Source organism: Megascapheus bottae, chromosome 6 (genome assembly GCF_031878675.1).
Source record: "Megascapheus bottae isolate mThoBot1 chromosome 6, mThoBot2.hap1, whole genome shotgun sequence".
Taxonomy (NCBI): Eukaryota; Metazoa; Chordata; class Mammalia; order Rodentia; family Geomyidae; genus Megascapheus; species Megascapheus bottae.
In genome coordinates this window covers 39,872,582-39,898,091 of record NC_143514.1, presented here as the reverse complement: position 1 = coordinate 39,898,091, position 25,510 = coordinate 39,872,582, and the positions used below count along the sequence as shown (strand labels likewise).

At 39.3% G+C, this 25,510-nt stretch overlaps 1 protein-coding gene across 13 annotated transcripts in view; it reads left to right on the top strand.

Moving 5' to 3' along the window:
• The first annotated feature begins 9,383 nt into the window (after positions 1 to 9,383).
• Positions 9,384 to 25,510, top strand: part of Sgip1 (SH3GL interacting endocytic adaptor 1) — a 170,048-nt gene continuing 153,921 nt past the window's right edge. For 6 of the 13 annotated variants that reach the window (XM_090334666.1, XM_090334669.1, XM_090334665.1 and 3 more), the window contains exon 1: positions 9,393 to 9,785. In XM_090334666.1, coding sequence (XP_090190792.1) covers positions 9,776 to 9,785 — 10 coding nt within the window. In that variant the 5' untranslated portion in view covers positions 9,393 to 9,775. Of the gene's footprint in view, positions 9,786 to 25,510 lie in introns of all 13 variants that reach the window. The other 7 variants (XM_090334664.1, XM_090334659.1, XM_090334657.1 and 4 more) reach the window with 6 other exon arrangements.

The following is a 25,510-nucleotide window of genomic DNA, read 5'->3' as shown; positions in this document are numbered from 1 at the left end:
AAAAACTGCATATTTCCATATATTATCCACAAAATATCAAATACCCAGGTTATAATGAACTTCAATTTTTAAGTTTTCATGAAATCAGCAGGTTGAAATCTTAACCTTCAAGATTATGGTAGCATTAATAGTATTTTGAGCATGCATAAGTAAATATGAGGGCAGAGCCTCATGAACAGAGTTGATGGCCTTACAACAGACTCCAGAGAGACCCCATGGGACTTCTACCCATGTGAGAACATAGTGAGAAAACACCCTGTATAAACTAATCCCCAAATAGAATCTCACCAGAAAATCTGCTGACATCTTGATGAGATTTTAGACTCTAGGACCAGGAGAAGCAAATTCCTGCAGTTTAAAATTGCTTGGTTTATGATATCTCACTCTGAACGAGCTACATATAATGTGCACAGGCAGCACATACATATAAACATGATGATGCACACACTTACAACAGAGATTAAGTATGAGTTTAGTTCTCTCACGTGCAAAACCAGGTAAAGATCAGGCATCTCGATGACATCTGGAAGAAAGGGAAAAGATGACAATACACAGGATGTCTGTTAAATCTGGCCCTGGAAAATTCTATTTTCATGACCATATCCAGACACATGAAAGAGTGACAACTTCAGCCTTTCTTTCTGTGACACAGGGGGTAGGTAGATGGTGAATACATAGCATTGTCTTTGATGCAACTTCTAGGGTTTTTTATTTGTTTGTTTTTGCTTTCTAATACTTGACTGACATCCAGACAGCAGCACCAAATATTAGATAATAATAGTGACAAAGGACAGAAAGTCTCATTCTTGCTCTTCATTAATAATGAAAAGTTCTTCATTACATCTCCACTTCACAGGTTTGGGATAGATATTTGTATGTCTTTTCATCCTGAAGAAAAGTTTTAATCCCTTTTTGGTTATTTACTTACTTAATGAGATAAAAATTTTAAATGTATTTTCAACAATAGATACTATATATATGTGAATTACATTTGATAGTTTAATATTATGAATTATGCCATATTCTTTAGTGCCAAATTATTTTTCTTATTCATAAAACAAAGCCTAGTATGACATAGGTGCACATTATAATATATATATATATATATATAATGATTTAGAAAAGCAAGATTTATGTTTGCTGATTTTTGTTTGCTGATTGTTGTTGGTTTGGGGGCTTGAACTCAGGGCCTGGGCACTGTCCCTGGACTCTTTTTTCTTAAGGCTAGTGCTCTATCACTTTGACACAAGCTTGCCTTCCAGTTTTCTGGTGGTTAATGGAAGACCTTCCTGTTGGGCCTGGAACCATGATCATCAGATATCAGCCTCCTGAGAAACTAGTATCAAAGGTGTGAGTCACCAGTCCTCAGCTTGTTTTTGTTTCATACTAGGGTTTGAACTCAATTCCTGTACTTGCTAAGCAGACTCTTTCTATTGTGCCAATATCCAAGTCATTTTGGCTTTCATTAAAAATAATAATGTCTAGCCCAGTGCTGTGGCTCACACCTGTAATCCTAGCTACACAGTAGGCTGAAATCTGAGGATCCAGATTCAAAGCCAGCCCAGGCACTAAAGAATGTAAGGCTCTTATCTCCAATTAATCACTAGAAAATTGGGAATTGGGGCTGTGGCTCAAGGGGTATGGTGGTAGACTTGAGGTGAAGAGTTCAGAGACAACACCCAGGCCCAGAATTCAAGCCCCATGACCCAACAAAAAAAAATAGCAATGTCTTGCACTTTTTCCTGGATCCAAACTTGTATTGTGATCTTCCTACTTACTAACTCCCACATAGCTGAGATGATGGATGTACGGCAATGCCTAGGATGGGGTCCCCATAACTTTTTTTGTCAATCATAGTGTTGAAACTTAGCATCTGTGTGCTGTCTCTGAGCATTTTTGCTCAAGGGTAGCACTCTATCTCTTTGAGCCACAGTGCCACTTTCAGTTTTGAATGGTTAATTGCACTTAGGAGTCTCACAAGGACTTTTCCGCCTGCCCCGCACCCAGCTTCAACTGTGATCTGGGTGTTTTGAGTAGCTAGAATTATAGATGTGAGCCACCAGCACCAGCTTGCAGTAAGTTTTAATCTGGATGATCTTTAAACTTCAGTCTTCCTACTGTCTCTTGAATAGCTAGCATTACAGGCAGGAGTCATTGTGTTTGGCTTATGTTTGCTATTATTGTATATAAGTTCCATCAGTATTCACAGGTAAGAAAAAAAGCTCATTTTTAATTCTTGCTTTTGTTTTACAATTTGTAAAGAGATATTTGGAATTTTTTTCTCTTTTTTTATTAAGCTCTTTTAAACTTTCACTTGAGTTAACTGATTATTCAGAAAGAGAAAGAACTCCACGATGCTTGAGCCAGTGGCTCTCTTTGTTGTTGAGCTGTGCTTCAAGCTCATAGCTACTGAACCTATCAAGTTTAGTTTTGCGAGTATCTATTGTATCCTTGACCTTAGCTGTGACATTTAAAAATATATAATAAGAATATATTCAGGGAAGTAGGGCTGTGGCTCTAGGAGTAGGGCAGTAGTCATGAGCTGAAGAGCTCAGGGACATCGCCCAGACCCAGAGTCCAAGTCCCATGACCCGCAAAAAAATAAAATAAAATAAGTAAAATAAAATAAATGTGCACTCCGACCATGCATTTGGTCTGGTTCCTTCTGTGCTTTTTTTATCATAATAATCTGTTCTTTTTTTACTGCTACAGTAAACAAAAAAAATAGAATGTCTAAAACTCTAAAAAAATGAAACTATTTCTCCAGTTTTTTTATATTTCTTTTAAATATTTCAATCAGGGCATTGACCCATCATTGTTCACTTTCACTCTCTTTTGAATCTGTGAATTTTCCTCATTTATTCAATTCTTATATTTCACCTTTTGTATTATAAGTTTACATTACCCAGGGCCCCAGGCTGCTGTATACTCCTTTAGCACTCATATAGGTAGACAAGTGGACAGATTTGTGGCTCTCTGCACAATGATGAGATGGTATAACAGAATGTGTCTTGTCCTTAGAGTAAGTGAGTAGAGTAAGTAGAATAGAGGAAGTGGATCTGCATTCCCAGTGAGAGAAAGAAGAGCTATAATATCTATAGGTTTTCCTGTAGGGAGTTTTGACATCGATAAATAATCTTTCAAGTCTGTTGCATGGACTTGATGTAACATTTTAAGTTTCACTGTGACTCTCAGCTCTTTGGTCAGCTTCATTTTAGGTACACTAGTAATATCTATGTGGTACATAGCCGTTGTTTCATAGCTTCTCTCTCCACATTATTCTGGTGAACCTTTCCTTCCCATGATGGCATCTTGCCTACTCTTCAATCTGATTAGAAGTTTATACTGGTAAGGGGACTTGCCTTTCCCCTTTAGTGTGTTCAATAACAACAGTGGACATATTCATTACTCCAACATAAGTTTTCACTTAAATAAATTTATAAGACCTCAGCAACATGACTTTGGCATGGTGTGGGTTTATACTTAAATAAATTCATGAGACTTCATTAATATAGCCTCATGGACGAGTTCAATGAGTGATCAAGGGCCCAAGATAGTCAATAGAGTCTTTTTCTGGAAATGTGTTGAAGGACCTCTTAAATAGTAGAGTTGTGAAAATTTGAACTTAAAGGATGCTAACGTCCAGGTCCTTCCACACACCAAGAAAAGCTAGTATGAGAAAAGGAGCTGACAAGCTAGGGAAGCTAGGGAAAAAAGGGAAAAAGCTCTGAGTACTTGGTGCTGGCTGCAGTATTCTAGAGTATATTGGTTTCTTGCTTTCTCTCACATAACCTGTTCTTTCTATGATTATGTGAGCTGCTGCTCTACTCTAAAAAGCCTTTATTCTGCCCATGCTAGTTAAAGTTGAATTTGTTCCATTTTACTTGAGTATATTGACTTTGGGTATATGCCATATACACCATATATAAAATATATCTATACCTTTCACTTATGTCACCTTATGGAAAGCTAAGTCTTCAAATAGAACTATTTGGTGCTTCCCAGGGTTTAAACAACATTTTCTCATTTATAGTCACTGAATTTCCATTATAGAAATAGGAAATGGAAAGAGTCAAAGGTAAAGCTAAAATCACTACAACTTCAGACTATTGTGTGTATATACATATGCACAGATTATTAAAACTTCCCCTTATGTTAGTCTATATTTTTACTTTATGACTCAGTGGCAATTATATTTTTTCTCTTGCTAAAATATAAACAAATTTTCTTACCAGAAACAAAATTAGGAAGTACTAAAGAAATTCAATTTTTATACTAAAAATATAGGATTTGATTCTAAGACATATTTGTAATAGAGCATTGTAGCCATACAAATGTTATTTAAGGACTAAAGACAAGCATTAACTCCTGGTATACAATGCACTTACTATCTTCACCGTCCTGGACTCAGCCCCTCAGCAATCTTTACATTCAGATATATCTGAATGAAATTTTCCTTATGTTTCTCAAGATACTTTGATTTCCATTTCAGACTTGTTAAGATATATTCTATTATTTCAGGAGTGAGAAATGCTCTCTGCATATGGTGGCAAGTAAATTATGAAGTGATAAAATTTGGGCCACAATTTATAGCTCTGCCTTTGTCATTAAGCAAGCCCATTTTTCTTCACCAGATCTAAAATAAAACAAAATTAATCTGTTATATCAACATATTTAAACCATATTTAGTAAAATGCAGACCTTCATCATTAGATGCTCTTATAACTGATTGTAGCATCTTTTTTTATTTTACAGGGAATGACACAAATAGCTGCTAAGATTGTGGTAAAAATTTAATCAACCTGGGGCCTTGCCAACTACCCTCCACAATACTTTTCTTTCTTGGCCCTTCTCTGACTATTATACCTATACACTTTGTTTTTGCTATACATGACTATTGATGAAATATCTGAATAGGCATTTCTCAAATGAATATATTCAAATGGTCAGAAAATATATTCAAATGGTCAGAAAAAGGAAAATCAAGACCACATTGAGATACTGTCTCACTTTTATTAGAACTGGTTTTATTATGAAAAAGACAAAAATAATGACTGCAGAAATTCTTATGCATTGTTAGTAAGAAAGGAATTAGTTCAGATATTATGAGAATAAGGATCTTTCTCAGAAAACTAAGTACAAAACTACACACGATCAGTGAGTTCTGCTATTGAACATATGTCTAATGGGAAGGAAATCAATATTTTGAGGCATCTGCACTCATACATATAGGCATGTATACATACATAAGGCATGTATACATACATATATGTGTAATATATGTATTATAATGCATGTATATGCGATTAAAATATCACATTGGGATTCATAAATATGTACAATTATTATGGGCCAATTAAAACTTTTCAAATATATTTTTATTGTTATTTTTAATTTGTTTTTGAAGCTTCAAAAGATTGTATAAATGTGGTTACAATTTAACATGGCCGTTAAAGTGTCCGAGACTTCTGGATCAGAGTCACCTTTCCATCATTCTTCATTTTTCCCATTTCCTGGAGTTCATTTTGATATTATTTTATGTGGTCAGATGCACATAAGCATTGCATCCTTGTGTTTCTCTTCTAAAAGTGTCCTTCTTTCGTCCCATTGTGTGGACAATGCCCAGAGTCCTGTATAATATATCATGCTCCTGTGTATTTTTATCTCTAGCCTCCCCATATGAGAGATAACATTCATTGTATCTCAGAGCTTGGCTTCTCTCATTTAACACGATTTAAGTTCATCCATTTTATTCTTTCTAATGGCTGTGTAAAACTCCATTGTGTATAGGTACCACATTTTTTTGGACCCACTCATCTATTGTAAGGCATCTGTGCTGTTTCCATAATATGGATATTATGAATAGTTCAGCAGTGAACACGAATGTACAAATGTGTTTACAGTATTTGGCTTGTGATATTCTAGGTAGATGCTCAGCGGTGGTACGGCTGGGTCCTGGGGAAAGTCTAGGTCTAGTTTTTAGGAACCTTCAAACTGCTGTCCAGAGTGGTTGTACTAGTTTACAATCCTGCCAACCCCAAGAGAATCTTCGAACATTTTGTCAAGCTCACCTATCAGCAAGTGGCAACAAAGCTGGCATGATTCTGTACTAAACTTGAGAGATTGGCTGTAACATGCATTGGACCTACATTGAACAGGGAGGCCAGCAGTCAGGCTGGTGCTTGTTCTTCCTTTTCATCTCTAGCAGTGGCCTCTTCTTGACCTCCTTGCTTCCCTTCACCTCCTGATTTTACACGAACCTTATTTCTCTTTAGAACTCTTTACCTTCTTTAAAACTGCCATTTCCATGCCCACAACCTAGCACAAATCTCCTATCTGCTACTCCAGACCTTCTGCTGTGTCCTTCTCTGTACACATGACCCAACTCAACTCCCAGTTGACTACAAAGATCTTTGGGGTATCTGCCAGCCCTTCTGGGGCAATGATACCAGTTCTAGAAAATATAGTTCTGGGGGGTTCTAGATACAAAGTTAAGTAACTTACTGGCAGAGTGTTTAGAACACTGTTTGGCACGTTGCAAACCATTAATACAGCCTGGCTCTTACTATTGCATATAATCCCAAAGACTTGTTATTATTGCTTCTGTTTCAGGGAGAAGGGAACCAGGAGCCACAGGAATCTATAACTTGATAGAGCCACAAAGTTTGGTCTCGTACTTGGAAATTAGTTTCTATCCATGTCCCCAACCATTACAAGACGAAATTTCTAACTACACACACTAACCCTTCTGCAATAATTTGACTACAGTTTACAAGTTTTCAAAATAGGAGAAGTTGTAAGAAAGACACTTTTTACTTTGGAATTTAGTGCTTTTTTCTGTTCTTAAATTCAACTGCCTTATTGATAAAAGCAAAAAGTCAACAGTAGCTCTCAGGAGATATTCATTTTGAAATGTAGAGGCCACTGAATTGCATGTCCTTAAAGAAAACAGCAAGTAAGCCAGACCCAAAGGAACATAGGCTGACTGGTTTCCCTCATTTGTAATCATTAGTACAAACCTTGGACTCTCCTAGCAGAGTATTACGATAGCTCAAAACCTAGATACATAAGGCCGTATAGGATGAGGCTAAATGAAAGGACCTACAAGAGCTATATAATGTGTGGTTGTTGTTCTTAATGTACATATTATTTCTCATCTCTTTTGTTGTCCCTTGTTATTCTCATATTGTTACAATATCTTACCTTGCAATCTGATATATTATATATACATTTATTTGTTTATTTGGAATAGGAAAGGGAAGGGAGAAAACAAGATGAGGGGAGGAGGTGGGGGGAGAGAAATGGGGACAAATCATGAGAAGTGGTATCAATGTATGTGAAGTAATGCTCCTTCTATGTGGTGACTATAACTGTAATCCCTCTGTTAATTACAATAAAAATATATGAAAAAAGGAGAACATCAAATTTTTAGTACCTTGGTGTTGCTAGGGAAGTGAGTTTTTTCCCCCATTAAAACGCTGCTCTCCCATATAAGGTGTGACTGTTGTTCTTAATGTACTATGTTATTTCTCATCTTACCTTGTTATCTGATATTGTATATATGTTTATTTGTTTAGTTGAAATAGGATATGGAAGGGGGAAACAAGATGAGGGGAGGGAGTGGGGAGGGAAATGGGGACAAAATCATAAGAAGGGATAGCAATGATTATTAAAAGTACTTTCTATCTGGTGAATATAATGTAATCCTTCTATTAATTACAATAAAAAACTTTAAAAAATGTCGCTCTCAGCTTCTTTAATCATATTTTCTTTAGTATTTCCTAGCCGGCTTGCTCTGTAAGAGCAAGGCTAAGCAATATTAAAAAGTACATGAATAGTCAGGTGTTGGCAGTGCAGTTCTGTAGTACCATCTACAGTGAGGAAGAGGCTGGAGACAGAGATAGAAGGGTTCTAAGTTCAAGGATTCCTAGGCAAATTCAGCAAGACTCTATCAAAAAAAAAAAAAGAAACAAACCAAAGGCCTCAGGATATGGCTCTAGAGGTATAGCACACTTTGCCTAGGACGTGGTAGGCCCTGGGTTCAAGACACACACGCATACACATAACATAAAGTATCAATAATAGTATTGGAGGCTCAAGAGCATTGGAGAGTCGATACTAATTAAGGTATTTTGAGTGCCTGTTCATTGTCCTGTGTGTTGTCTGATCTGGACACTATAGAAGGTGAAATGTCTTTTTTACCTTCACTGGCCCTCTGTCTGCTACACTTCTTCTCCTTCCTCCCTCCCTCCTCATGGATCACCAAGCCTTCTTAACTCCCTGGAGTTGTTTAGAAGCAGTGGGGTCTGGGGGCCCTCTGAAAAGCTCCTGGGCCTCTGGAGAGCAGACAGGTGACAGATCTCCACCAACCCACCCAGAACTGGTGTCTGAAGCCTTCCCACAGAGGCAGGCTCACCTCCCCCCCCCCCCCCCACGCCCAGGCCAGCCCTGGAAGCTGAGCCCAGGGCTCCGCCCACCCCTCCAGCCACAGTCGGGTATTCTGGGCCCCCACGACCCAGGGCCCGGGTGGTGCACGAATGGGCTTGGCGGGGCCTCTAGAGGCAGGCAGCGAGCCTGGAAAACCCTGCCACTTAGCGGAGCGTGTGTACTCGGGCGCCCTTCCCGCCCGGGGCGCTGAGGGGGCTGGCTCGCGGGGGTCTCGGAACTGGAACCCGGTTGTGCAGAGGCGTCCTGCGGGGTCCAGTTCACACCCCGACCGGCTGGAGTGGAGAGACCCCGGCGTGCGCCCGCCGTCTTCACTCGGGCTACCGAGACCACCTGGATCTGCTTGCAGCCCCGACTCCCGCCTCCAGCCCGGGGACTCGACCTCCTCCAGCGTGGCGAGGTGGACTCCCGAGCCCCGTCTGTCCGTCCGTCCATCCCTCAGGGCGGGCGAGGTCTTTTGTGTCTTTGTTTTAAGGACAATTCCCAGCCGTGCGGCCCGGCGGGCGCAGCTCATCCCCGGCGCGTTGCGCAGCAAGCCAGGCCGCGGGGGGCAAAGACAACACGAAACGGCATCATCCTTCTGTGATCATTGTTTATGACGTGACGTCAGCAGGAGAGACAGACAGACAGACAGACAGACAGACAGACAGAAGCACAGACATGCTGACATTTGGAATTCCTTCAGGGCACAAGGAGATGGGAATGGGAAGGAAAGATGCTTTTGCCAAGAATTTCAGCTGCGCAGGAATATCAAGAAATTCTCTTAGGCCACTCAGGTGCCCGAGTCCCCCGCCCAGGTGGCAGCGCGTGGCGGCTCGCGCGTGGCGCGGGCGGCTGTGGCCGGGGCGGGGAGCGGGCGGCGCGTCCGCTCGGGCGGGGAAGGGGCTGCGTGGCTGCCGGGCGCAAGGCGCAGCGCGCGATGGGGGTGGCGGGGAATGGGGCCGGGAAATGGGTTCGGAGCGCTCTCCGGGGGTATTGTGTCAGGAGATGCAGGCTGGCTACCATGTGACGCGGACCAGCGCTGAAGGGATTGGCGGAGGCGGCGCAGGCGGCGCAGCTCGGCCGGCTGGCTCCGCTCGCCTTTCTCTCTCAGCATCATCTTCCCGGGAGCCTGGAGGTGAAGCGGCGCCCGCAGCATCCATGGCCTGTCTTTCCGGGTAACAACTTGTGTCTCCTTTGCCTTTGGCAGCGGACAGGGCCGTGATCACGAGCAGCGGCCTGGGAAAGGCGGAGACGTCTCTGGGACCTGGAAGCGTTTCCTCCTGTGCTTTTTCTTTTCTTTTTTCTTTTTCCAGACTCCTTGGAAATTAAGGAATGCAATTCTGCCACCATGATGGAAGGTAGGATGCTTTCTGCTATGCCTGTCTGGCTTCCCTCAAAGCAGCCTGGAAGGGTGCATGGCAGTCGATTCCAGAACCTGGTTGCCAAGGTTTTGCAAGCTGAGACACACTGCAGTTTGTATGCAGCAGACCAGGGCTCAGATTCATGCAATGGAACCACACAGGGCTGTGACCAAGCTCAGCACCTGCAGAGCTCTAGAGAGAGACCTAGAGAGAGAAAAGCCAAAAGTGTTTGCAGAAAGCTGAGACCTAGCTAGAGAAGAGCTAGCCTAGCAAAATAAGTTGGGAGAGATGAGGTTTTCTGTGCTGGATCCCCGGAACTACCCTGATTAAACATCTACAATGGAAACTTGTTTTCTGGATTTGACAAGGAGAGGTCATCGACAGAGTTATCCACACTGTCGTTTGGGATGGATGGTATCTGTTATTTAAAAAAAAATTATTGTAGGGTATGTTGATCTCTATAGTTTGAATGCTAGCATTGGAGAGAGGGAAAATACATCGAATTTGATCCACAAAGCCTAGATTTGTGGGGCTATTATTGCAGCAGCACAATGAGCAATATAAGGGAAATGTCTGGGCCTCTTTTGACAGCTCCCTGTCAGGTTAAAAAGAATTTTGTGCTCTCCCCTATACAATGGTTCTTAGTCAAGCATCAAATGGTTACTTGCTGGTTATCTGTTTGCATTCAGTTTTAAGTGTAAGGACGAATCTTTTCTGTGGAGATGCTATTTAAACTATGTTATTCTACTAAATAACCCTTCATAGCCTAAGATATTGACAGTCAAGGTTGCCTGGGTGGGGGGGGGCGGGGGGCAGCAAGCTGATTAGAAAAGAAGCTGGCAGTTTTTGTTTGGTTTTGGTTTTCACACTATAGGATGGTGCACAACTCCTGGCCTTTCCTAAGATGACAGGCAGAAATTTTGTCCCCAGCTTAGATTTTACCATGAAGAATCGAGTGCATAATGGGTCTCAAATCAGCCATGAAAATGGCAGAGAGGCCACCTTTTAGAGTACGGTTTGTCCTCCCAGTTTTCAATATTCCTTAGACATTTACAGAAATCAAATGAGAGGAGGGGAGAAAGGAAGAAGAAGAAGAAGAAGAAGAAGAAGAAGAAGAAGAAGAAGAAGAAGAAGAAGAAGAAGAAGAAGAAGAAGGAGAAGAAGAAGAAGAAGAAGAAGAAGAAGAAGAAGAAGAAGAAGAAGAAGAAGAGGAGGAGGAGGAGGAGGAGGAGGAGGAGGAGGAGGAGGAGGAGGAGGAGGAGGAGGAGGAGGACAGGTGGGGGGAATAGAGAGAGGAAGAGGGAGAGCCTAGTACTTATTTGTCAGAAATGCAATGTTTCTGCTCTTTCTCTTTCCAAGTCAGACATTGTTAATGCGATTTGGGGGAGTAAAGAATTCTGCAGTGAAACCCACAGATTTTGGGAAATAGCCTTAAAAGAGAGAGGTTGGGTATCATTTTGTTATGGAGCCTGGTTTCATTTGCAAAGGGATCTCAAGCTAGTTATTTAAGTACAGGCCTAAATAAATTGATGTTAATAATGTTATTAGATTTAATCACTTCCGGTCATTTCAAATGAATTTAATGTTTGGATAACAAGGCAAGACGAATAGAGTAAGAATTATGTACTTTTGAATTATGAAAATTTCTGAAAGTAAAAATTGACTATAGAACTACTGTACTTCTCAAGCTTAATTTCATGTATCATATTTTCAAAAATGAATCTTAAGCATTCTAATTAGATTCCATCTTAGATGGGGAAATTGCCTTGAAAACTGTAGTATCCTGTCTGGAAGTAGTAATGTTTATTGATGTTCATTAATGATTATTCTGGCAATATAGTCTTTTGTGCCATCCCAGGATGTCAGTTCAAAGCCTTGCGATAAGCTATCTGAGCTGTCTATACTGAAATAGGAACTGTAACAAAGACTCCTATTGGAGTTGAATTAGCACTGCTTCTAGGTTTGCCAAATTTATCTAATGAAGGATGTTATCTTAGCACTGGAAGGAATTAGAGGTGACACTGAGCTAGAAAGACTGTTATCAGAACCTCATTTTTGAACAAAAAAAGGACAAGTGTGTCCACTGATTTAAAAAGCCAAATGATGCTAATAAATTTATTTCTTTTACTAGTTCCTTTTTAAATGCTTTTCAAGCCTTATAACTTTAATGGTTCAGTGACCTTGGAAAGGTAAGCAGGAACCTTAATCAGAAATCAGTTAGCCTGTGAATCGCCTTCCAGCTGAATTGCCAGTCTGTTATACACACGTTTCTGCTTCTGTACCCCACAATATCACTAGTGAATTTCTCTCACCCTGAAGACAGAATACAACAGTCATAATTTCTGCTTAATGCATCTGTAGAGAGGACTAAGCTAGTCCAACTATCACAGTAATCTTGAAAAGATAGGGAACCTCCAAAGTGCTTTAAAACGCTGTCATGGTAGCCCTTTGCTGAAATAACAGGGCACTGTGATGCCAGTAAATATCTAGACATTGAAAACAATATCTGATGTCAGCTAGCACCTCTCTCTCTCTCTCTCTCTCTCTCTCTCTCACTCTCTCTCTCTCTCTCTCTCTCTCTCTCTCTCTCTCTCTCTCACACACACACACACACACACACACACACAGAGTTACATATATATATATATATATGAACATTGCTATAGAGAGAAAGATGGTACATTTGCATTTGACTGCTAAAGTACTTCAGCTTCCTGCTTTGGAAAAGCAGGGCAATGGCAACTTTTTAGTGACTCTTCTCAACTTGATGAGATATAAAAGTATACAAATATTCAGCACTGTGGCTTGCACTTTAGTTTCACGGTCTTATTTATATGGGTAAGATATTGGTTATATTCATTCAATGTCTATTAGAATCGAGGTCCAAATGGGGCTATTACTACCTACATTGTGATCCTAATGCCATACAGGGAGCTTAATCACCATGCAGAGACTTTAAGCAGATCACCCGTAGTCTGTGTTCAAATGAAATAGAGCATACATAGTGTAAATATGACGGGGAAGACAATAAGTAAAGAAAATTATTTGCTAAGGACTATGTAGATTGGCTATATTATTAAGGCTTGAACATGGAATTTTCGCATATGATATGTTAAGATAATGAAGATGGGATTTCTTAGGATACTCTATGTAGGTGTGCGTGTGTGTATACACACCTGACAGTAACTTTCCTTGTCCATATAGAATTGACTAAAGGCACTTTGTGTTTCTTACTCAATATTTAGGCTCCTAGGTACTCTATTAGAAAAGCAATTCCTAGGAGATGAAGGTTGCTGAAGCTGAGTGCTAGTGGCTCATGCCAGTAATCCTAGCTGCTTAGGAGGCTGAGATCTGAGAATCATAGTTCAAAGACAGCCAGAGGCAGGAAAGTCTATGAGACCCTTTTTTCCAATTAGTCACCCAAAAATTGGAAATGGAGCTTTGGGTTCAAGTGTTAGGGCACTTCCCTTAAGCAAAATAGTGAAATAAACTCCCTTGACAGCCCCCCAGCCCTGAGTTCTATCCCCAAGGACAATGTGCATGTGGGTTGAGAGACTTGATGATAATTCAACATGAATAACAAATTGTATTTAAGAATTATATATATTGACTATTCACAATAACCTACATGTAAGTATACTTTTTGTGGAGAATTCTCAAGCACTTTTTCCCCCTAAATTTTAAACTTTGAAAATAATACAAAAACTGGTGCTGGGAGTGTGATTTGGGGGGGGTATTTGCCTTGCATGCCTGAAGCCCTGGGTTCGATTCTTCAGTACCACACAAACATAAAAAGACAGAAGGGAAACTGTGGTTCAATTAGTAGAGTGCTAGCCATGAGCAACAGAAGCTCAGAGATAGTGCCCAATCCTTGAGTGCAAGCCCCAGGACTGGCAAACAAACAAACAAACAAATAAATAAATAAATAATACAAAATTGAAACAATACAGAAAACAGTGGAAGAGAAATTTTTAATCTCCGATCTGCTTAACAAACTTCATATTTATGACCCTCCAAGAATTTTCCCTTTTAACTTTGTGTCAAAGTGAATGTGTTAGGCAGACCGGAAGTGGGCCTTCATTTTTTCAGTTGCATACTCCATTCCTTTCTACTTTAAATATGAGAGCTCACAAAACCATACCTTTAATTCCTTAGTAATACCTTTTATATCTACAATAACTTAGATCATTTTGTACAACCTAAGACTTACCATATCACTATTGTAAGTAACAATATTTACAATATAATATAACAATAGACATATAATAATATAACAATGATATAAATAATAAAATCTTTTTTCTTGTATAGAAATAGTGTTTTATCTATTTGGAAAATTCTTTGATGTGATCAAAAGGGATAAAGCATTTATAAGCTATAGAAGTTAGCTAAATGTTTCAAAGAGAATTCTTCAACTCTATCAATTCATTCTTTTTACTTAACTAATGAAGTTACTTTAGAAAATCCAAATATGCAGAGTAGAGTCTAATAATGTATATGGATGTAATTTCTTTCCTTCTTAGCATCATTTTCAGATATAATCTCTGGATATGTAAGTTCCCCCAAGGCAGGGGTCAACTTTAAATCTCTCAAAAGAATACATAGTCTCCAAAAGAAATTAACAAGAGAGCTGGTGGTTGGCTCAAGCTGTAGAGTACCTGTCTACCAAGTGTCCAAATCCCACTATTGGGAAAACAAACATTAATTTTGATAAAATAATCTACACAATTCAGGGCAATTCCTTCTCCTAGGCTTTAAACACATACTATTCATATTTCAAATAAACAAGTCACTACAATAATCAGCTCAGTTTCTGTTCCTGAAAGTCTGTTTGCAAGATAGTTTCTTGAAACATGCTTTCTTATAGGAATGATGCTATAAATGATGGTTAGAGTCTCAGACTGGTCCATTAAACACTAGTAATCTAATATCAGGCTGTAATACTAGCATTCCCCATGAATATATAAATAACGTTATATTTAGCATAATAATTAGCTGGAAGAGAATGATGGCACTCAATTCATTTTTCATTTCAAGTATTGCTGCTTAGTATGACTATTAGTCTTCCCACATGGCTAATCTAAGTTAGTTATTAACAAAAGGGAATTAATTAGAGGACAATTAAAAAGCTGGAAGAGAAATTTTGAAGATATATCTAGAAAAATCTTTTTATATTTTCAAAAGTTTCAGAGATTAGGACATTAATTTTTAAATTATGTTCAATTTTACTTTAATTCTTCAGCTTACCACTTCTTGAATCACTTTTATCATACAAACAACTGCCATAAAATTTTGAGTATGATCATTACATGAACTCATAGATGCAGTAAAGGGGACAAATAATTTAATGAAATGTTTGTAAATGAGTCAAAGGAAGGAAAAGCCTAATATATCACCTCTTTTATTTAAAATTTCCAGAAAAGAAATGAGCTGAATAAAGATGAGGTTACAAACCAGTGTCTCATTCCTGAAATCCTAGCTACTCTCAGAAGGCTGAGGTCTGAGAATTACAGTTCAAAAGACAGCCTGGGCAGAAAAATCCAAGAGACTCTCTTGTCTTATCTCCAACTAAACAAGCTCTCCCCACACCCACACACTCACATAAGAACAAAGCTAGAAGTGAAACTGTCTCAAGTGATAAAGTATCAGCCTTAAGCACAGCAGCTGAGGAACAATGTCTCCATCCTGAGTTTAAGCCCCACGACCAGCACATATATATGCACACATGCACACAAAGAGGAGGTTACAGAGGGAAAGGAAGGCAAAGAGTAGGATCCCCTAAAGAGAAAATGGATATGACAAAATATTGTGACCAGTCCATTTGTACACTGTCTCCAAAATATTCTTCCTGAGTGTGGAATGGTTTATTACCATAGGGGGTGCTAGAAGGAAATTTCAGTCCTAGAGCTGGAAGCAGCTTCATTCTTGGAATTTGCATGTCACTTGAATGTATCCATAGGATATTAGCAAGTTTTTTTTTAGCATCTAGGCTTATGCATATTATACTACCTTATTTCTTTGTTTGAAAACACCAGTGCCTTGAGTTTTATAAATAAGAGCTTATAAAAATTAGTAAAATTGGTAATTAAGTTGAAAAAAAAAAAATCCATAGCCTACAAAGGCTGCATGCTCTGGCCTGCCGCCTTCGCCAGGCCCTACCTGATATCTCACTGGTCATCATACTGCTTGTCCCCTAGTATTTAGAACAGACTCTTTTCTCTCTTCAAGCTCTTGTTTTGTTTAAGACCCTCTTCCCTCTGCTCCTGGAGTTACCTGTTCTTTCCCAAATATACCCCATGGACCACTGAATCCTCAAAACTGGATTGATGCCCTGTAATTTAAACAGACCTGGGCTGAATCTCATACATTAAAAGTAAGCTCTAAAAGAGCAGAAGTCTGTTCTAGGGTATTTGTTTTTAGCAAAATTGTACAGAACCAAATATAAATGACTCAGATGTCTATCTACATTATTGAGTATTATTTTTGGTACTGTTGTGAATATAAAAATAAATGTTTAAATATATATTCTCACTGGAAAAATGAAACTTTCAAATGCAACACAATTAGGAACTAAGAAAAAGTATATAATAAAGTTCTAAATTGTTGGCTATAGTACATTTTGACAGGCAAAAGCGTTAGTGCATTTGATAATGTATATTTCAGCTTGAATTATCTCCATAATTATCTCCAAGGAAATGGGTTCAAGATGGAAAAAGGCTCATTATAACTCAGCTTTTCAAAGAAATTCTGAGTTTGTTTTTGGTAGTACACTGTGTGCTTTTTCTTTTCAGTCTCCCTTTGCCTTCATTGTCTTTTTTTCCTTCTTTCCCATTCTTCCACCCCAGATTTCCCTTCCTGGTTTTGTTTTCTTCTCTCTGCTTTATGAGTAAGTCTGCAATAAGTGGCCTTGAGAGTCAGAAAGTTTGAGTTAGAATATGAGAGAGGTATTTTTTTAATAAATAAATGGACCTTGATGATGTGAGGTGGTACAATGTCACTGTTGTGTTATGTGAGGTTTTTCAAATGCCAAATGGTTTCTGATCAGAGACTTTGTTGATCCTAAGAGTTCAGTGCATTCACTGAATTTCTGCAGTCTGAGCAGAAAAGACATGGGCCCAGAATCAGGCTTACTACTGAGTGTAAAGTTGTATGGCTGTATACTTTGAAGGGAGTTACTTTACATGCAGAGATGGGTTTCCCGTAGAAACAGAATGAGATAATTGGTCTGTGTTACCTCCAAGAACTTCTACCTCCAAGCGTCACTGCCATTGCTGATCAATTTGGATTCTTTTTACTCCCTAGTTTGAAGTCTAAAGATTTACTCCTCTTCCTCACACCTTTAAGAATACTTTTCCACAATGTTAAATAAGCAAGTGCATTTCTAACTTCCTTGCTTAATTCAATTTTTCTCTAGTTCTGCATATCTATTATAAGTTAGTTTTGTATCTTTGCTGCATTGGAAAATGAAAAATGCATTTATGCAAATCTTGCTTATAGAACCTAGTATAGAAATCTATTTATTCACTCAGAAATGATGGTTAAATGCATCTGAGCTGTCAGGCAGTAGATGTTCAATAGTGCATAACACTGATGAATAGTTCATAACACAGATGAAAATTCTGCTTATATTGACCTTTCTGCCTAGTTTGTATGTGTGGGGGGGTGTGAGTGTGGATGTCCATGTGTCTGGGTGGGTATGTCTGGGTGGGTGTGTGGGAGGGGGGGGAGGGAGAAGGAGAGGGAGAGGGAGAGGTAATTAACAAACAAAATATAGAGTATATTACAGGAAGATAAGTTCTATAGAGAAACATAGAATGGGGTTGATGGGCTTACAGTTGTAAACTGAGATGGGAGAGGCTTTGATGAGACATTTGGAAATAGACTTGAGGGGGAGGGGAAGTGAACAGCCATGTGACTTTTTTAAGGGGAAGAATCCTAGCAGCAGGAGAAAGAGCAACTGCAAAGGCCCAGAATGGGTTGAGCTTCTGCACAAGACTAACAAGGAAGCCAATGTGATTGGATCAGAGAATGGAAGAGTGATTAGGAGAGGAAAACTAATATAAACATAAGTATTTTTCAAAGTATTAAAGCCAGTTAGCTTTGTAGAAATCTGTCAGCATTATCTAGTGTGCTCTATGTGTCAAATGACAGTTGGGCATTCAAAAAACAGATCTCATACTGGCTCTTTGAATGCCTCGTGACTATTCCTCTTGGACATAGTTAAGGTTAAATAACTTGCTCAAAGTGAACAATTAACAAAGTGGCCCAACCAGCGTTTATGACTCAAATATGCTTTGTTGTATAGTAGTGAGACTGGGAAGCCTCGCCTTCATCTAATGTTTAGTCTGGGTCTCTGACTAGCAAACAAGTAGAAGACTACCAGCTTTGTTTTTGTGTTTCTTCATAATGCAGAAAGTTCATTTTATTATCAGGTCATGACTTCCTAGCCAAGTCATTAGCAAGAATAAGGTCACCTGGCATAGAAATGTCATCTCCTCGTAGTTACCTTTTAGTGGCACATTCTGTTTTCCTAGGATTTTGTGATGAGAAGGTCACAGTGTGATAAACTAATCCATTGGAGTTTAAACTTTCACAGTTTACATGCTTCAAAACAGTTTCAGGAAAGCCCTGCTCTCACCATGAACAAAAGCCCCTTTCTCTCTGAGAAGGCCAGCTCTGCATTCACTGACATTCTGTGAAAGCCTTGGTCATTATCATGAACACATGATAGTGTACACCATCACTTGAAGATTAACCAAACTGGTCCAACCTCCTTTTACAGTTGAGGAAACCAAGGCCAAATGAAACAACACACCTAAGGGTTTTTATCCTCGCTGTAAGAAGATAAGTCTAGGTTTATTTTAGTAATGGTTCAAAAAAATGTAAGTAGACAAAGATTTGGAACCCATGGTGTCTTTCACATTCAAAGGTGCTGAGGCTGGCTGGGTGACTGCCAAAAGACACACAAATGAATCTGTCCCCGGGGTCCTTGCTCTTCTAAGTACACACACACAATGTGACCATTTATAGCTCTCTCCCATGCTTCCAGGGCTCATGAGCCTGCTGTCAACCAGTCCATACTGTATAGTAGGAAGGATTAGGCCTTGAATTTGGGTCTGCATCTCCTCACCAGCAATGTGGCCTTGAATGAACTCTGGAACTGCTCCAGCATAAGCTTCTCTATTGTAAGGAAGGGACAAAACTAGATTGCTCCCTCATAGTCATGAAAATCCAATCTGAAAACTTCTAAAAGAGTGTGGTCCAAAAGGTAGCTATTTTCAGGGGCCAGGAAAATGGCATAGTGACACAGTGCTTGCCTAGAATGCACAAAGCCCTGGTTTGATTCCTGAGTACCACATATACAGAAAAAGCCAGAAGTGATTCTGTGGCCCAAATAGTAGAGCGCTAGCCTTAAAGAAGCACAAGGACAATGCTTAAGCCCTGAGTTCAAGCCCCAGGACTGGCAAAAATAAAAAGGTAGCTATTTTTTTCATATAGTCTTCCTGTCTTGATCATTACTTATTGGTTTCAGAGTCTAAACATCACTGCTGGCTCTTCACTGTTAGGGTAGATTATTGCTACAATGACATTGACAGGTTGGACTTGCAGATATCTCCTTTGTCTTCACATGCTGTTAATTTATTACCATAGCTCATCATCCTTTTGATTCTCAATGTCCATGTGATATGCTACTCTTTTCTTACTCTATTCTTGACTATGGAATGCATCATTAATCAATCACCACTATCTTTCTTGTTGGCTTCAGCATTTCTTTCAACATCATATCCAGACCACTTCTATGAATTGACTGGAGCTAGCACCTGAGATGATATCATTTTGCCTTACAATGGGCAGGTTTCCCAAAGTCAAAACACAGTGAGTGAAACTACAGTACAGATGGTCTGCAATATACTTACTCCCTGAAAAAATGGCTTACAGCACCAACTATAATAACAATGGTAGGAAATGATCTCTAAGCCTGGTAACAGGTAGAAACAGAAGTAGTTTCAACTGCTTCTTAGCCTCTTTGTGTATCTTACTGGAGGAGCTGTCTCTACCAGGGAACCAGTTAGATATTTCTGAGGGTTGTAATCATTTTAAGGATCTATTGTTAATCCTGACATCTTCCTTCCCTCATATCTATAAACAATTATCTTCATTTCAGAATGCCAGGTGCTAAGCACTTTTCCTAATATGATTAATCACTTCCTACAGTGACAAAGTCCGTATGTAATTTTTAAAAATTGGATAAGGATATAGTAACTCATAGCAGGGCCATTTAAAATACTGTTTGAAGGGTAAACAGCTAAGTTTGTCTTGACCTAGTTACAAAAGCAAATAGAGTTCTGAATACAATTTCAGATTATAGATAGAGATGATTCAGTCTAATCCTCTCACTCTACATATCAGAGCAACTTTTTTAATCTGGATTTCTTCTTCTTCTCCTGTCTTGTAGTTCAGGGCAACACAGACCAAGCTGGCTTACTGAAGAGCAGAGCTTGTCACACTCTTGGTCGAATTTTAACTTAGAGAGAAGAGATGTTTCAATGACAGTGGAATGTGGGCTACTTACCGGTCCAGGTATGGATGTACAGGATACAGAGGATTCCTCTCACAGAGCTTGCATTCTAGAGTGAATAGACATGATTAAAAAACCAAGGGAATGGACAAGTGAACTTCAGATGGTGGCAAAATCAGTTTAAGAAGCATGAATTTCCTTGCCAGACAGTAAGGACAGTGATAGTGGTAGCAACTGTCCCTTTAGTTGGTGGTCAAGAATTGTCTTCTGACCTAGTGCATTTTAAACTGAGAAATATTCATGTTTTAACATGCAATGATATAAGAACAGGATACTTCAAGAGTCAGTCCAGCAGGGTTAAGATAAACTCAAGGATCAAATGCAAGGCCCTGGATGACTAAGGAGAGGAAAAAATAGATGAGAAGATTCACGTCAAGTAGGGCTTTGTGAGCAATGGATATGGAGCTGGAATTTATTCTGAAGCAATGGAAAGCAACCCAGAAGGGGTTAAGGAGAAGGTCATAGTCTCATTTGCATCTTTTTTTGTCATGAAGCTTGGACTCTGGGCCTGCACTTTTCCCCTAAGCTCTTTAGATCAAGACTAGTGCTCTACCACTTGAGCCACAGCAACACTTTCAGTTTTCTGGTGGTTAATTGGAGATAAGAGTCTCGTGGACTTCCATGATGACAGGGATCAAACCCAAGGCCTGGAGCAGGCACTGAAGTGTATTATAGCTACTCTTCCTTAACTTTTATTTTTATCTTATACACGTACGGTGTGTCACCATTGTTACGTGCGCTATGGACAAACAGAGCCAACGAGTATTTCCTCTTATTTCTGCATCCTGAAGACCATTGTTGCTGTCACGGTGAACTGTGTGAGCACATCGAGGCTGAACAGATCCTGCATCAGGAACAGTCTTTTAACTTGCTACATGGTGCTACAAAACATCTATCGAGTGAACCTTTATTACTCCCCTACAGCTGCCCTGTACGTGTGATGCCTGACTCTTGTCCATATCCCTAGTTTCTGACCTGGTGCTTGAACACTTTCTGGGGATGGCCACTTAATCTGGAGTGTTTGGGCTTCGTTCCTTGCCTTAATTTTCCCTTAGAAATTTCCTGACTTGATTGCTTTCTCTTCCAAATCAATGTCATTAAAAGCCCAACATGACAACTGTCATATTGCTATGCTATTTCAGAATAAATCAGGAACCGTTTAGGAAGTAGAGAAATTTGAAAAGAAGAGGGGAGTATATTTCTCTCTGTTTAAATCCTTTCTGAGGAGGCTTTCACCACACTCACTCTGGATAAGCTCTTATTCTGGTTGAGTTATTGACTGGAGAGATAATTCTTCCTGACACTTTTTTCTGTATATTTTTATTGAAATTAATAGAAGGGTTATATTATATTGGCCAGACAGAGGTGCATTACTTCACAAACATTGATACCTTTTCTCAAGTCTTGGTTCCCATTTCCCTCCCTCACCCCCACCCCTCATCTTGTTTCCTCCTTTCCCTATCCAATTTCAAACAACCAAATATGCATATATCTAATATACTAGATAAAAAGGTGAACTACTGTAACAATATGAGATAACCAAGGGACAGCAAAAGAGATGAGAAATAACATAGTACATTAAGGGCAACAATCACTCATTAGATGGCTTTTGTTTCTATATCCTGGAGGTGCTTTCATTTAGCATCATACTATTTGGCCTTATGTATCTAGGTTTTGTTTTATTGTACATCTCTGCTAGGAGAGCCCAAGGTTTCTACTGATTATGACAAATGAGGTCTTTCTGACACTTTAAAGAAAATCTTTCCTATTAACCTGACCTAGAGACTTAAAGTCATAAATCTAAGCCTCAGACATCACAGTTTCTCTATCCCAAAGCCTTCGTTATTTAAATATTGTCCCTACACATGTATTACTTACATGGATGTATGCAGAAGCTTGATCTTCCCATCTGACTGCTGAAAAAAAATCCCTGTTTATATCCATTAGCTCAGAATCACGCCTACCAGAATTGTTCATTCTTGTGCTCCTTTTTTCTGAGATCTTACTAAATGGTAGTTACCCTTCAGCTTCACCAAAAGAAGCTGCAGCCAAAAAAACACTCTCTCTCTTTTGGCTATTGCATAATAGGAAAGACCAAGAATAACATGGTCCCTGAAATGTTTCATAATTTTTCGTAAAAACTACAACCACAATTGCGGCTCTTCCCCAACAAGAACGACTATTCAAACAGTGTTCAGATTTACTTATGTAAAAAATAACTGTCATTTCTTGAGCTGTTGCCATGGTCTAAGAAACTATTCTCAAAGTTACCAATACATTCGTTTCATTTCGTCCTGCAGTCCTGCGGAATATCTGTAATATCACACATCAAAACAGATGGCTGATTTTAACAAATGAGTAAAGAGCAGTGGAAAGAACAAAACTTGTTGTCATGAAGTTCCTCATATTTTGTTTTGAAGATTTCTACAGAACTGTATGTTAAAATAAACTCCAATGTATGTTTCAGATAGGTTTGTAATGTCTTTTTTTAAAATATTTAATGACATTCACTTATGTTAGAATGGCAAATGTATTTCTCTCTTTGGCTTAGCAATTATTGGACACGTTTTCTAGTCTCAGTTATAATAGAAACTTTATTTTATAGCAGTCCAGAGGAAATTTAATCCTCAGTTGCCTTTTGTTTAATGTGAGAAATAAAGTTTATCTGACTATTTGGTTTGAAAAGAGTTATAGCTCCCAACTCTACACTAATAGCTTCATTGTAGTTAAGGCTCAACACTACTCTTGATCTTAATATTTCTAACAGATGTTCAGACTTCCATAATTACAATAAAATGCATATTTTAGAATCCTGTAAAAATATGCAGCTCCTCTTCAGCTTTATTTATAGATGCCCAAATAGAACATTTATGTTATTTTCCTGGCAGTAAATAAGTCCTGAGCTGTTGCCTTTTACTTATGTTCTACACTTCTGGGGCTATCACAAGTTGTTTAGTCAAAGGAGAAAATATCAGTAGAGTTGAACTCCATATATAAGATATGTGCACATAAAGTGTGCCAAAATTGGAAATTCTAGATTCTCTCAGAATGCAATTGTCTCACAGAAGGGGGTAAGTCACTCAAGGCCAGAAATAATGATAGTGAGTTAATTTGTATGATTTCCTCATATGCCAGGCTCTGCATGAGGATCTGTACACAAATAGATTACCTATTTCTCCCCCATAAACCTGTGAGAATTGTTCTTAATAGCATTTGATAAATGAGGAAACAGATCAAGTTTACAAGTGTGTCCAGGGACCAGAGCAGGATGGGACCCTTGAGTCCCAGTTCATGTGATCTCTGAACTTGGTCACTGGATCTACTCCCAGTCATGCTTTTGGATTGATTAGAGGCAGTGGCTTGTCCCTTGTTTCTCATCATAAGCAGACTTTACCTAGAGCTCTTTCTCACCATACATCACTTGTCTGAGCACTTGAACTTGCCCACTTTGCTGGCTATATGTTTTAAAGACCCTGTTGAGACTCCAGCAAATTTATTTAGCGACCTGGTTTCTAGGGCTATGCTATGCTTGGTTCCTTCACCTTCATCTTCTTGTCAACAGGGTACTAGTTTGCTCTATTACAATGCTCTCCATTTCCTTTCCTGCCTTTCTCATTTTTCCCTTCTGGTATTTTCTTTGGCTTGTGCTCTGCTGTCACTTCCTGTGTTCCTCTTCTGTGGTCTCTGCCCTGACTACTTCCTTCATTGAGTTGGAATTGGGTAGCAGCAGAGCATCAACTGTAAGACAGCAGCCTAAGTGACGAGGCTGCTTGGCCTTAAATTCTGTTTCCACTACTCATTAACCGCAGTCTTGACTATAGCTCTTCTCTGTTCTTTGTCATTGCTTTGTTTCCTTTGTTTGTTTTTTTAAAAGCAGTATTGCTCTGTAACAGAATTTTGTGAGGAATGAAATTCATATGTACATCACATTTAATTTAGTTCCTAGGACTCAGTATTTTCTTACCTGCTCAATCATTCTCAGTCTTTCTTTTTTTTTTTGGCTTTTACATTTGTATGGTGGCAGATAATTTACATCAGGAATCTCATTGTTGGGTTAAGAAGGAAATTACTTTAGTCCTTGCCAGGAAAGCCCTACTTTTAGGAAAATATAAATCCTCCCTTTAAGGAGTTTCTCACTTTATTTTCAAGTTCTCATTGATCATAACAAGGCAAATTGGCCAACTGCTATTGGGGCCTCAAAGGTCAGTACATGGGCCAAGTTCTGTTGTTCTCTTAATTTCTGTGCCTCTTATTCTTATGTTGTGATGGCCCGGGGATGCTGAGTACTGGTTTGGTTTGTCCTTGACCTCAGTCTTGAAGTCCCAGGAGGACACAGAGAAGATGAAGGGGAGGTTGGCCTTCTGCTCACCTGCCCCAGATCAAGATATTGCTCATGGTTTCACATGCGAGGGGGAGATTAAAAATGCACAGAGTTCTTTGGCACCATCTGCACCCAGATTTTTTTCCTGAGGCACCCAATTTGATGCCCAGAGACTCCTATTATATATAGGATTAGGCTTTGGTTTCTGTTGTTGGAGAAAATCAAGCATCCAAAATGAAGTGAGAGAAATAAGGTCATTCAAACACAAGATGTATACCTCTTTATTCAGCTGACAAACCTTTATCTTATATGATGCTCTTGACTTGAAAAATGATTGGGTTAGGCATAAAGGATTTGGGAGCGTTTATTTGTTCAGATCTAGTAATCTGGCACTCTGCTGAGGCAGCAGCTCTGTCCACAGTGGCCAGTTCCTAAGTGTCTATTTGGGTGTGTACGGACAAACTCCTTGACTTGTGGCTGCTTCATTTATGCAGCAGCTGTCTGTGGCTCTGTCATTGAAACCCATAACAGCTTTCATTATCATGCTTCCTGTAGCAAACAAACATACTGTGTCCCATTACTACTGAGCAGATCGTCCAAGGAATCCAGGAGAGCTCCAAGAATTCTCTCCTAGTAGTAACTTGATGTCTGTAGCCTTGACCTACATGTTAATGCAGTACCAGAAGAAAGAAAATGCTCCATGGAGGCTGAGTCCAGAGTCAATGTGAAAGACAAGAAAGCCAACAGCCCCAGATCTATATTGGGTTAAATACTCTTAATTTGCTCTTCAAGATATTCTCAAGGTGGAGTAACTTAAAACAA